The 12,723-nt window shown below is 38.8% G+C and overlaps 1 protein-coding gene across 3 annotated transcripts in view; it reads right to left on the bottom strand.

Annotated features, from left to right (window-relative positions):
* The window catches only part of LOC126108596 (dynamin-like 120 kDa protein, mitochondrial), a 203,482-nt gene extending 198,122 nt beyond the window's left edge, over nt 1–5,360 (bottom strand). For all 3 annotated transcript variants that reach the window (XM_049913895.1, XM_049913896.1, XM_049913897.1), the window contains exon 1: nt 5,190–5,360. In XM_049913895.1, coding sequence (XP_049769852.1) covers nt 5,190–5,218 — 29 coding nt within the window. In that variant the 5' untranslated portion in view covers nt 5,219–5,360. The remainder of the gene's footprint in view (nt 1–5,189) is intronic.
* Nucleotides 5,361–12,723: the final 7,363 nt, after the last annotated feature.

Genomic DNA, 12,723 nt, shown 5'->3' with positions numbered 1-12,723 from the left:
TTAATAAGTATTACTATTAACACTATTAATATGTTTCAGTTTTCTATCATCAGAATAAGTACAACTTTTCACAAATGTGCCTCTACATTTTGAATTCCCCTCGTATATCTGTACCTGTATGTAGATGATTTTGTAAATAAGCTTTACCTATTATGTACTTTTAAAGATATAACAAGGGATGGCTTTTCTGATAGTGCATATGCGTCAATAGTGAGTTTCGGCTTTAACATCTATTTATAAATTGCTGTTTAACCATGCGTAATGCCACGGTCCAAGCTAGTAACATATATAATGCTACTAACCCCCTAAGACATCCCCCCCACCGGTAGAAGCACAAATCGCACCCCGGCTACAACTGATATAAACAAATTGCTAACATCAGCGTGCAATCCAAGAGCCACTGACACCATAAGTACACCTGATCACTCTAGTTCAAAAAACGTATATAGCAGATGTGTAAGTTTATACTATGTAAAAAAATTGCAGTGAACAAGTCAAAGCTATTTCACACATGTGAAGCTCATGACAGCATTATCAACTGTACCTGATTATACCTAAAAGCTTATGTGATGTAGTGACAGCAGATTTTTATAGGTCACTGCTCAAAGGAAGTGGAGCAGTTTAATATATTTTAGTTATGGCAGAATATGAGTCAGTCGAGTATTTGCACCTGTATCATATTAAATCCCCCCCCCCTTTTTTTCTTTAAGGTTTGAAACAGCCGAGGTCACACTATCACAATGAATAAAAAGGAAAATGCGATCTGCAGCTCATGCTGTATCTGGTAAAATATCTGATGATTCAGATGGCAAACATACATTAAAAGAAAACGGTTGTAAAATCAGCATCAGCACATTGTCAATGGTTGGTTGTAACAAGCAAAGAGTGGCGCTGAGGCCCCACTTAACAAATAACAGTGACTGAAACGACAGTGCCCAATACGCAACCTAGCTAAAAGTATCTCCTTGTGGCAAGAGAGGCGAGATGAAGTCATTCAAGGGAAATACGGAAGCGTCCGATCCCGCCTGTCTACTTTGACCCATGACGTCACAAATATGGCGGAAACGGCCATAAACCACGATTCCAATATGGCGCATATACAGTCGTTACGTACACATTATGAGGACGAAAATACATCGAAAAACAAACACACACACTTTCCACAAAGTGCTTAAAGACACTAACGGGACAAGCGCGGGAAATGGGGTGTTTTTGGGCGGGGGCAAACTAAATATAAACGAATTTAGACACCCACCCCCATACAAAACCACACAAGACGACGAAAAAAACCAACATCACAAAACTCCCCAAAAACCACTAAACACAATATCATCTGGAATCGGACACTTCCCTTGACCTATATAGCTCAACAGCAGCTCCCGATCCCATAAATTAGGATCAAACATTTCCCTTGGCCTATATAGCTCAAAAACATCTCCCGATAGCAATACCAACATACACAGCCACACACTGGGATCTAACACTTCCCTTGACCTGCGCACTGTTAATTTTATCCGTCATATCCATTCCTGAACAAAAACAACAACCGATTAATTTTACTAAAATTACCACACGATGTACAGCGAACAACACTAAATCAACCTTCACACAAAATCGTTAAAACTCACTGAAACGAATTCCACTATAAACACAGCCGACACTCGAACAATTCTGGATAATGAGCAAAAGCAAACTGAGCCCATTACACCACACAAACGAAAACCCTCAACATACCACCAGAGAGCACAACAAACCACAACACAGTGACATCTACAAACACGCCACACTCACAAACCAAACTCTGCGCCGTCATGACGTCACACGCGACAACAGCATTACGTCACGGGTCAAAGCCGACGCGTGGGATCGGACGCTTCTGTCGACCCCATTCAAGGCATTGGTAGGCGTTTAATTTCCCACAGTTTGTTCACATCTAGAGAAGACCAGTGCTCATGCTAGAGCGACGTAATGTTTCCACATGTGACAACACAGAGATTATCTGAAGGGACAGAACAGTTACACGGCTAGGTAGTCAAGACTGCAGCATCGGCAGCTTCATTTCCCGGCATTGTGACATGACCAGGGACCCACACGAACATCACATGGGCTCTATCAGCAGCGAGAAAGTGAGGCATTGTTGGATTTGTTGTAATAAAGGGTGGTATGTGTATAGCACACAGAGGCTCTGGAGGGCACTAAATGAATCAGAACATAATACACAATCAACAAGCCTCTGTCATTGGACATACTGGGTGGCCTGATAGATGACGGAAAGGTCTACAGTAAAAATCGAGCACTGTTCTAGAGGCCGGTATCTAAAATGTTTGTTGCTAATGACAAAGTTGCTTATGGCACCAGAGTTGGTCTTAGAACCATCAGTATAGATAAAAGTGCTGTTTCTAAGTTATGTGCAAAGTTCAAGAAACTTACAGTGATAAATGAATGTAACTACATCTTCTGTCTGGAGTGTGGGACTACGGCTGGTCAGTTTCTAATAATACAATACCAACAGCCGTTATTTAGGTTTAATTTTTAGGCTACCAGTTTCGACTTTACATTAAAATAAAATAAAACCTAAAATAAAATAAAACCTAAATGCAGATGGTTCTCACAGTCAAAAAGACCATAATCTTGAAAGTTTATCATCTTAAGTAACTACATGTTAAGAAAATATACACCGCTGCTTATATTTACTATGGGGCACCTTGACAGCTGATTGCAATGGGAATTACATTACATATCTTCTTTATGAAGCATATGGGTGGACCTAAAAACTCACTATGCCAAGAGGAAACTGTTTGCTCAGCAGTATGTGTACTAGATCCAAAACAAATTACTACTGATGCAGTGCAGTGACATGTGCATTAATGACTATTAGGTGCTTCATACATCACATAATCAAAATCTGGACGCCAGCATCAATTAAAGAAAAAGAAGGCTGTTTGTCATCACCTACGGCATTATTCTTTTAAATAAAGGTTGCAGTGACATACTGATCCATTCTGTAGTTGGAGGTGTAGGTTAGGTCACAGTGTGGTTGCAAGTTCACAAAGACAACAAATGTTTCATGATAGTTTGTCTAAAATTAATACATTGTTCTGTGCCCGCCGAAACCTTCTATTTGATTACTGAGATGTGATATTTTCAAGTTCTTTACATGATTGAAGGCATAAAAAATAAACATCCCAGGGCAAAATCTTATATTCCTGTGCAGATCCTTATACACTTATAGTCAAAAACAGTGTGCAAGACAGTAGTGTGCCAGAGTGGTAATGTAGAGCTGACAAATATAATTATGCCCTGTTGAAAGTGATCAGTCACACCTGCTTCATTGTATTGTATCCTTTACTACTTCCACGAGAGATGGGGCACACAAGCACTGACTGTTCATTGTTATACGCCTAACAACTTTAAAGACTTTTACAGAGGTGTAAGTAAGTTCCGAGACGTTCTTAGGCAAATATATTTATGTGAAACTTCCCATGCCTGTGACAGGAATTTACTTGACTGGGAAAATATAGAGAGGATGTTACATAAAAGAGAGCAGTCTTAGATTTGTATATTATTGACTATGTGAAAGAATCTGAACCAAAATGCAATCTTCATTTAAATGTTGGTGCTTCACACTAAATGACAACACAACAGTAGAAACTAGTTTATTCTTCATTTTTCCAGTCTCTAACAAGTTATAGAATTATTTTTAGGGAAACTACACTTACAGGAAAGTATTTTTCAGAGCAAAGAATTATGCTGGAAGAAAAATTATACCTAGTATTGGCTCAAATTCACCCTGCAAACACCTCTTCAAAAAAGTCACCCCTCTTGTCATTAATTCTTCACAAGTGACACTAATTACATCTACATTAACACCACACAATATGAATACAATGGAGGAAAAGAACCACAATCATGCCTGTCTCTTATGGAACAAGACTAGGAAAACAACACACAAACGCACAGCTTACTCGAACTGTAAGTGTTCCTGTTCCACAATATATGTCACTACAACCTCAATTTGAGAAACATCAGACAACCTTTGTTATGTGCAACTGCAAGCACCTGTCAACTATAATGTAAATGACACTTCCATCCAAATCTAATAAGGGTAATTGTAACTACAGTCTAGTGTTCAAGTATGACCCTAATTAATTCCAATATTAATTTTTACCGAGTAAAGAAAGAAAAGAGAAATACAGGACTAAATTGAAATCTTTTAATAATCTACTCCATGACAAAGTGTCACAACAGGAAGCTCGAAATAGATTTCAATGCCAGTTTATCACTGACAGCTCTATTTTTATCATCTAGACTAGTGCCTTAACAGAAGTGGTAGGCACTGAAACGTGGTAATTACAAGTTTTTACGACGAATTGGCAATGTGCATTAGGGAAACACAGTGACAGTAGCATAAAACTCACAATATGCATTTCAAAAAGAATTTCTATGTTTTTACACTATGATAAATGTTAGGCCTATCCACACCACTTATTAAGTCTATGTAGTATCCCGAATTTGGACTGTTTGTGTGTTTTATAAAATAATATTGTTTTATACAATTATGTGCCACTGCAGATGGGGTGACCCAACAGTTACAAGCCTTTGACAAATCGTGTAAACACGTTTGGGGGCGTGTGTCACGGGGGGTGTAGGGCGGAGATTGTAAATCTCTTGGACACGAATATCGTTTGACTCATGATAGGATTATCTTTCGGCATAATCTTAATGGTAGTTGATTCAGACAAACGTCACTGATTACATTTATCATCACAGGTATTTTGTCTGAAAAATGAGATATTGAGGACAAATTTTACCAAACATGTCATTTTATATGACGGATTACATCTTACGTAAAATAAAGCTGCATTTATTATTCTTACGCAAAATCGAGTTGACATGTCAAAATAGGGACCTCGAACTTACACAAGATTTTGTATTAATTGTTTTGTAGATATATATCTTCAAAGACGTATATGATCTCATACTTCAACCGGTCTTTCAACCAATCCTGCGGATACAATGTCTGCAAGCCACCAAATCGAAACGCTTACTACGAACAGAAAGCCTTATAAACGTTAATGAAAGCAGAGAGACAGCGAATTTTAGATACTTTTTAACTCAGCATTATAATAAAGTGCATATTCCGTGAATCTGTCTCCATTCAATAATTATGATTTGCTTTCATGACTCACCCGAACGTTCCTCTCATTAGTTGCTCCATAATGTTTACCCCCTTTAGTATGTTATTCCATTTCAAAATACACTAATATTCATCATCCCTTATCAGTTTGTTGCACATTTTCCCCAAACACTCGCTCCAAGTTTTCAATGCCTATTTAGCATCTTTGGAGCAACTAGTATCGATCACCAAGAGTAGCCCAGTAAATTAACGATACTTCGATCCTGGTGTCTCGAATGATCGCAGAGCTAAAATCGAGATAATGCGCAGCTGATTCGAAGAACCTAATTCACACAGATGAAATGGAATTAGCACAGCTATCACCAATTCCAACTTTAGTAATGCACGTGTAAATAAATAGTTACCCACATACACAAGTATTTACTTCCTGCCTGCACTATGCTTCAATCCCACTATCGTGGAACAAGGCTAAGATTATTTTGATACACAAGAAAGGAAGTATTCACAATATTAAAAAATACCGTCCTATCAGCTTGCTCTCAATTTTGTACAAAATTTTCACAAAGATCTTGTTAAACCGAATTAGTTCCATCCTAGACTCAGCCCAACCTATAGAATGAGCTGGATTCCGAAGCAATTTTAGCATTATTGACCACATTCTGACCGTTAGTGAAGTGATAAGCAGAGCGAATGAATACCAACTGCCTCTCTGCATTGCCTTTGTTGACTTTGAAAAGGCATTTGACTCCGTTAGCCATGTAGCTGTCCTCCAAGCTTTGAGTGAGCAAGGAGTGGGAGCAGCATACATTGAAGTGCTCAGGAAAATCGACGAGAATTCTTCAGCTTATGTTAACATCGGTGAATCAACTCAAGAATTCCGCATCATGAGGGGTGTCAAGCAAGGCGATCCCATCTCCCTAAAAGTGTCCTCTGCTGTATTGGAAATGGCTATGTCAAAGCTGAGCTGGGAAGGTAAGGGAATTAGAATTAATGGAAGAAGGCTTACCAACTTGAGATTTGCTGATGATATTGCCTTACTGGCCAAAGACTTCGCAGAGCTCCAATACTTAGTTACAGATTTTGCATCGGAATGTCAGCTGGTTGGCTTGAACATGAATCTTTCCAAAACAAAAGTAATATCCAACAAATGGGTCCCAGCTGGAGATGTGAAGTCAAGGACAGTCTACTAGAAGAGGTCAGTGAATATGTCTACCTTGGCCAGATTATAAATATGAAAGGAGACATAAGGCCAGAAATCTATCGACGCATCAAGCTTGGCTGGCAAGCATTTGGGAAGAATTCAAAAGTATTCAGATCAAAAATGTCAGTAAATCTGAAGAAAGCAGTATTTGATCAATGCATTCTTCCTGTGATGACGTATGGCTGCGAGACATGGACACTGAACTCATTCACAAAAGGGAAACTTAGGACAGCACAGAGAACCATGGAGAGATCAATCCTAGGCTATACAAGAAAGGACAGGAAAAGGGCAAATGACATCCGGTCTGTGACGAAGGTTAATGACATCTTAGGGAGAGTAGGTTCCTTGAAATGGCAGTGGGCTGGCCATGTTGCAAGAAGAAAAGACAACAGATGGACGAAGCTAGTACTGGAGTGGAGTTCGAGAGAGCACTGGAGGCCTAGAGGAAGACCACCAGACAGATGGGACAAAGACATCAAGAAGATCGCTGGTAACACCTGGCAGAGAACTGCCCAAGACCATCCCACTTGGAGAAGACTTCTGAAAGCCTACCTGAATCCACGACTCGAAGAGGCCACATCATCTAATGATTGAATTGGCTGATGATGATGATGATGATGATGATGATGATACAGAAGTATGGTATAAAACACTAACAAATTCATACGTGAGACATATTTTACCACAGAGTAACAAACACACATCAGAAATAATCAACAGATTGAGTACCGCAGACATTTTTGAGTACTACATAAAGACCTTGGACCTGCAAGTTGGATCACAACCAAGTGTACAAACAGAACTCAATAAATGGAAAATCATAAACACTGGACAATGTCATGGGTTTGCTACTGATTCATCTCGTTAAAAATCAATTTATACTGCCCATCACGCCACTGTCACGTAAGGTTATCTTCACACTACCCGTCAGGTCACATCACGTCAAATCGTTTAGCCTAGTATTGTACAGTAAAAATGAGGTTATGAGTTACTCTCCATAAAAGTTGCAGTATAGTGTCGTGACTGAAGAAATAATGAGGATAAAGTTTATTAAAAGGCAAAGCGAACTTCATAACATATCTTCTTGATCAATTTTGAGTGGTTGAGTACCCAGAAAGGAAATATAATTTCAAATTTTGACATTTATCTGTTAACGGAAATATATACATACAAACACATCGAACAGTGTTTATGAGGGAATAAACAGAAATTGTTTACCTAACCCATTACGGTTTTGTCCTTATGTAACTAATGATGTCATAAATAACTGCATTTTTCTCATACATTCAGGATGACTTTTTCACTTAAAATATTATTTCATGAAAATTACTTCAACTTATGTTCTTACTTATACACTGTGCAGGGCTCACTCAGTTCTATTTTTGTAAAGCCTGCAAAATTTTTTGCTTTCAGATATCTGACCTCGCTAGTGCAAGAACCCCCACTGGAAAAAAATAGCCAGGGTATCACGGAACATTTGCAGTTGGCCACGAAAACAAAATACAGTAATAAAATAAAGATGAATAAAACACAGAATCACGAAATCCGCTACTTATTACAAGTTCATATTTGTTTTTGTTACATGTGTGCAAGTATCTTTGACTCAAAGTTAATGTTTGATATATTTGTTCTTTGTATTAGAAATCTGTGAAGTTTTAAAAATATATATAGTTGCCCTGTTGTTGATCTTACTTTAAGTTCCAGCACTTTAATAAATCTTTGCGCAATCACTTATAGGTTGGATATAATTATCTTTATCCTAAAATGGTAGCAGAGGAGCGTGGTTGAGATCAGCATTGATTTCATATATAACTGAGACGTGTTTAATAGTGTAAGAATCGACTAATTCAAGGAGACGGCTTGTGACGCTATCAGTGCAGACTGGTTACGAGGATATTCGTCGTGTTTGTAAGCGTAAACAGAAAATAAGAACAAAACATCATGACTGAAGAAAAACAAACAGTTGAAAAAGTAAATGGCGAAGAAAATTGGATTACCTGGCGTATTCTCATGAAGGCTGTCTTGGAATGTGACGCTCTCTACAATTTTTTATGCGGATCTTTTGTGAAACCGGAAACAAATGCTGAAGATTATGTAACGAAATTAAGTGCTTGGACGAAAGTGAATTCAAAAGTGAAGAAACGTCTTGTTTTGTCACTAGAAACAAAACCGCTACTTCGACTAGCTACATGTGAAACTGCAAAAGATGTTTGGGATAAATTACACCAAATTTATGATATTCAGTCTGCTGAAAATATGGACTTGTTGCGAGATAAGTTTCACAATATCGATTGGGAATGGTCAGGCAGTATGCAAGGTCATTTAGCAAAATTTCAAGAAGTACAAGTAAAGATGTCTATGCTAAATAAACCAATAGAGGAAGCTGATTTCTGTGCACGTTTGCTTCAGACACTGCCAAAAGAATTTGATCACATTTACGTAACTTGGCATGATCTACCACAAGGTGACAAAACATAGTATAAATTACAGAAAAGGTGTTTGAATTATGAGCTGCGAAGTCAAGACAGAGAAGAAACAAATGTAGCTGCTGCAATGTTTTCAAGAACCAAGGGTAGCCTATCTACACAGCAATGAAGCAAAATTAAATTGGGTAATGTGAAAAAGATGCAAAATTCAAGAAGCTGAGATGTGAATAAATGTTTTTCATGTGGTAAGACTGGACACATTTCAAAAGACTGCAAAATGGTCAAAGTGTGTTTTAAATGCAAAAGCAAAGGTAATATCTCCAGGAGTTGGTAGTGGTGGTTCTGCAATGTTATGAGAAATTCCAGAAGAAATTTTGCTTAGAGTATGTAATTTACCTACAAATATAGATGTATCAGAATGTGATGAGTGGTACATTGATAGTAGCGCGACACATCACGTTGCAAATCGTCAAGACTGGTATGTTTTATACACTCCTTTTGATGTACCACAGAAAATGGACAGTGCTAAAAAAAATGCCCATATCGAAGCATTTGGGAGTGGTCGTATTGATGTTGAAAGTTTTAATGGAAGAGAGTGCGCCAGACGGTATTTTGAAGACGTATGGCATTGTCCAGATGGTGCTTGTAATTAATTTTCTGTTAAAAAGGCCGGAGAAAAAGGTATTGATTAAAGTATCAAAAATGATGGTAAAAATATGGTCTTTTATACAGACAATATTCCAAGTGCTATTGCTCTATCTAAAGGCAGAAAATGAACTTTATCGCTTGGCGGTGAAAGTGATTAAGCAAGGAAAGTCCTGTATAGTAAAGGAAGTTCTGATAGTCTTCAATTGTGGTATGAAAGGTTTGGGCACCAGAACAAACAACATGTACAACCATTTTTGACCGCTCTTATAGCAATGTAAGATTAAACAATGAATTATGTGAAGGTTGATTGCTAGGTAAACATTATAACCAAGGTTTTGGTTCACGAGTTGACAAGTCAACGCGCCCAGGTGGATTAATCTTCGCTTTTACAGAAAAAAGATGAGTTAAAGAAGAAGTTCCCAGTATGTATTGAGATGGTGAAAACACAAGCTCAATGTACCATTAAAGAACTGTGGACTGATGGTGGCAACATGTGATGTGAGAAGATATATTGAGTCAATTGGATTGAGACATTCTTTGACTCTGCCATGTACACCACAGCAAAATGCAATTGCTGAGCGTGAGAACATGATTATCTGCGAAATGGTACGTTCACAGCTTCAGTCAGCAAAGCAATTTCCAAAAGCTTTATGGGGAGAAGCTGTACTTGCAGCTACTCATACTCTGAAATGAAATGCGCCAACGAAGGTTAAAGGAAAGACACCAATAGAATTATTTTTGAGAGGGAGGGGTCAGTTTAATCATCTAAAAGTATTTGGGACACAATGTTTTGTCTGGATTCCAGCACAGAAACGGAGAAAATTTGATGCCAAATCTCTGGAAGGTTACATAGTTGGTTATGATGACTGTGGGTATCGTGTATACCAGGGCTTAACAACTGGCCGGTTTTAAGCGCGAGTACTCGCGTGTGCTCAGGCACGTGCTCGCATGCAGGTGCAAGGTCGCGGAGTAGGGAGGGAGGGGACGGAGGGGAAATGCGCGTGCAAATATGAATAGGACCGCAGGGTACCTATTGAATTCGCGCCGACTGTGTAACGTTAAAAGTACTACGATCAGCTCTAACAGTCTCTTCGCTGGTTAAGAATCATGACAAGTCGCCGTTGTGTAACCCCAACCATGCTTTCGCAGTTGGGAGGAATTGTCTCTGTTTACAGAAAAAGATGGTGTTGCAAAATGTTTAGTATGTCACAAAACGCTGAATTCTTTTAGGAAATTTAATTTGCAGCAACATTATATGTCGTACCATGCGAAAGACTACGGAAGTGGAAAATGTGATGGACCAGATCGTGCACAGGAAGTTATTAAACTTAAAAGGAAGCTATCCGAAGAAGATCTGGATGACAAAGAAAAATCAACTGAGGCATGTCTCAGAGTGAGCTACAAAATTGCTTTGTTTTTAGCAAAATCCCTGCGCCCCTTCACTGATGGCGATTTAATAAAAGATGTTTGGTAGTTGCAGCGGAACATTTGTGTCCATCTCAAGTTGAACAGTTTAGGATTGTGCCATTATCTGACATGACCATTATGCGTCGCATACAGGACATGGCAGACTCCGTCCAGAGCCAGCTTGCAAATATCTATAAAGATTTTATGGCGTATTCTCTAGCTCTGGACGAAAGTGTTGATATCACTGGAACAGCGCAGCTTTCCATATTTATTAGAGGTGTTAATAGAGATCTTCAGGTGAGGAAGGAGCTCCTCAATGTAGTAGCCATGAAGAACACTACAACCGGGGGTGATATTTTAAGTAGTGTTGAAGAAAGTGTTGAAAATATAGGATTGTCGTGGAATTCTTTAGTTTCAGTGTCTACAGACGGTGTACCAGCGATGACAGGGAAAAAATTAGGTTTCGTTGCGCTGTTGAAGGAGAAAATGCAAAAACTGACCGTGCCGAATGAAATAAGAAGCGTTCACTGTGTGATCCACCAGGAAAACTTATGTGCAAAGAGTATCACACTAAAAATGTGATGAGTGTTGTTGTCCGTACATCCAATTATATAAGGAAGTATGGGCTACAACACAAACAATTTAAAAGCTTTCTTGAGGATGTAGAAAGCCAGTCTGGTAGCCTGCCTTATTACAGCGAGGTCCGCTGGCTTAGTCGTGGCAAATTATTAAATCGAATTTTTGCCTATTAGATGAGATAAAGATGTTCATGGAAATAAATAACATGTGTGTTCCTGAATTGAAAGAGCCTTCATGGAAATGTGATCTCGCGTTCATAGCAAATTTAACTAGCTATCTGAATGCTTTGAACATTTCACTACAAGGTAAAGGTCTGCTAATTACTCATTTCATAGTTCGAATACGAGCTTTTAAAATGAAATTGACACTTTGGGTCAGTCAGCTGGAAACAGGAAATCTAGCTCATTTTCCTAAATTATCATCCATGCAAGATGTTCACAAAGACTGTGAACGTTATTCACATAGTTTAGTTGTCATTAAGGAAGAATTTGATCAACGCTTTCAAGATCTGACAGCACTAGACAGTGATTCTGATCTGTTCTCCTCTCCATATTCAGCGAATATTGAAGAGATTCGTCCTGAGCTGCAACTAGAAATTATTGACCGGCAGTGTGACAGAGAATACAGAGACAAATTTCAGAACAAGAAAAACATTTTGGAATTTTACAGATACTTCCCTCAGGATAGATTTCCTCATTTGCACAAACTGGCGGCTACAAGAATATCAATGTTCAGTTCCATGTGTGTTTGTGAATAACTGTTCTCTGCAATGAAATGTAACAAGACGTGCCTGAGAAACGCATTGTCTGATCGAAATTTAAACTGCACGCTGTGCCTACGATGCACAAGAATAATTACTCCGAACATAGACGCAATTGTAAAGGGAAAAAAGTACAAGATAACAGAGAATCCCACACCAGTGACACCTTTTATTGTGTAACAGTTCACAAATTAATACGAATATAGAGGCATACACTAAGCTAATAAAATTATGTGGCACGTGTGCATTCTCCTTTATTTGTTTCATTTGTCACAGTAATAATTCGTAAGTGATATCCCTGCAGGTGGCAGCGGATTTACATTGACTGGCGGCAGCTGTTGTGTGCCTCATGTGACTCGCCCCACTCTCCGCTCTGGTCCGGTAGTGGGGGTAGCGTGCTCGTGCTGCTCCATGCTCGCGCCTTGCTGATCACAGCTTGCTCCACGAGCACGTATGTTGTGAAGCCCTGGTGTATACCTTCCAGATAAGCATGCAGTTATTATTAGCCAAGATGTAAAATTCAAGGATGAAATATTGAAGCAATCATTCAAGAGTGATGTTACCA

Source organism: Schistocerca cancellata, chromosome 11 (assembly GCF_023864275.1).
Source record: "Schistocerca cancellata isolate TAMUIC-IGC-003103 chromosome 11, iqSchCanc2.1, whole genome shotgun sequence".
NCBI classification, from domain to species: Eukaryota; Metazoa; Arthropoda; class Insecta; order Orthoptera; family Acrididae; genus Schistocerca; species Schistocerca cancellata.
This window is presented reverse-complemented; position numbering and strand designations above follow the sequence as displayed.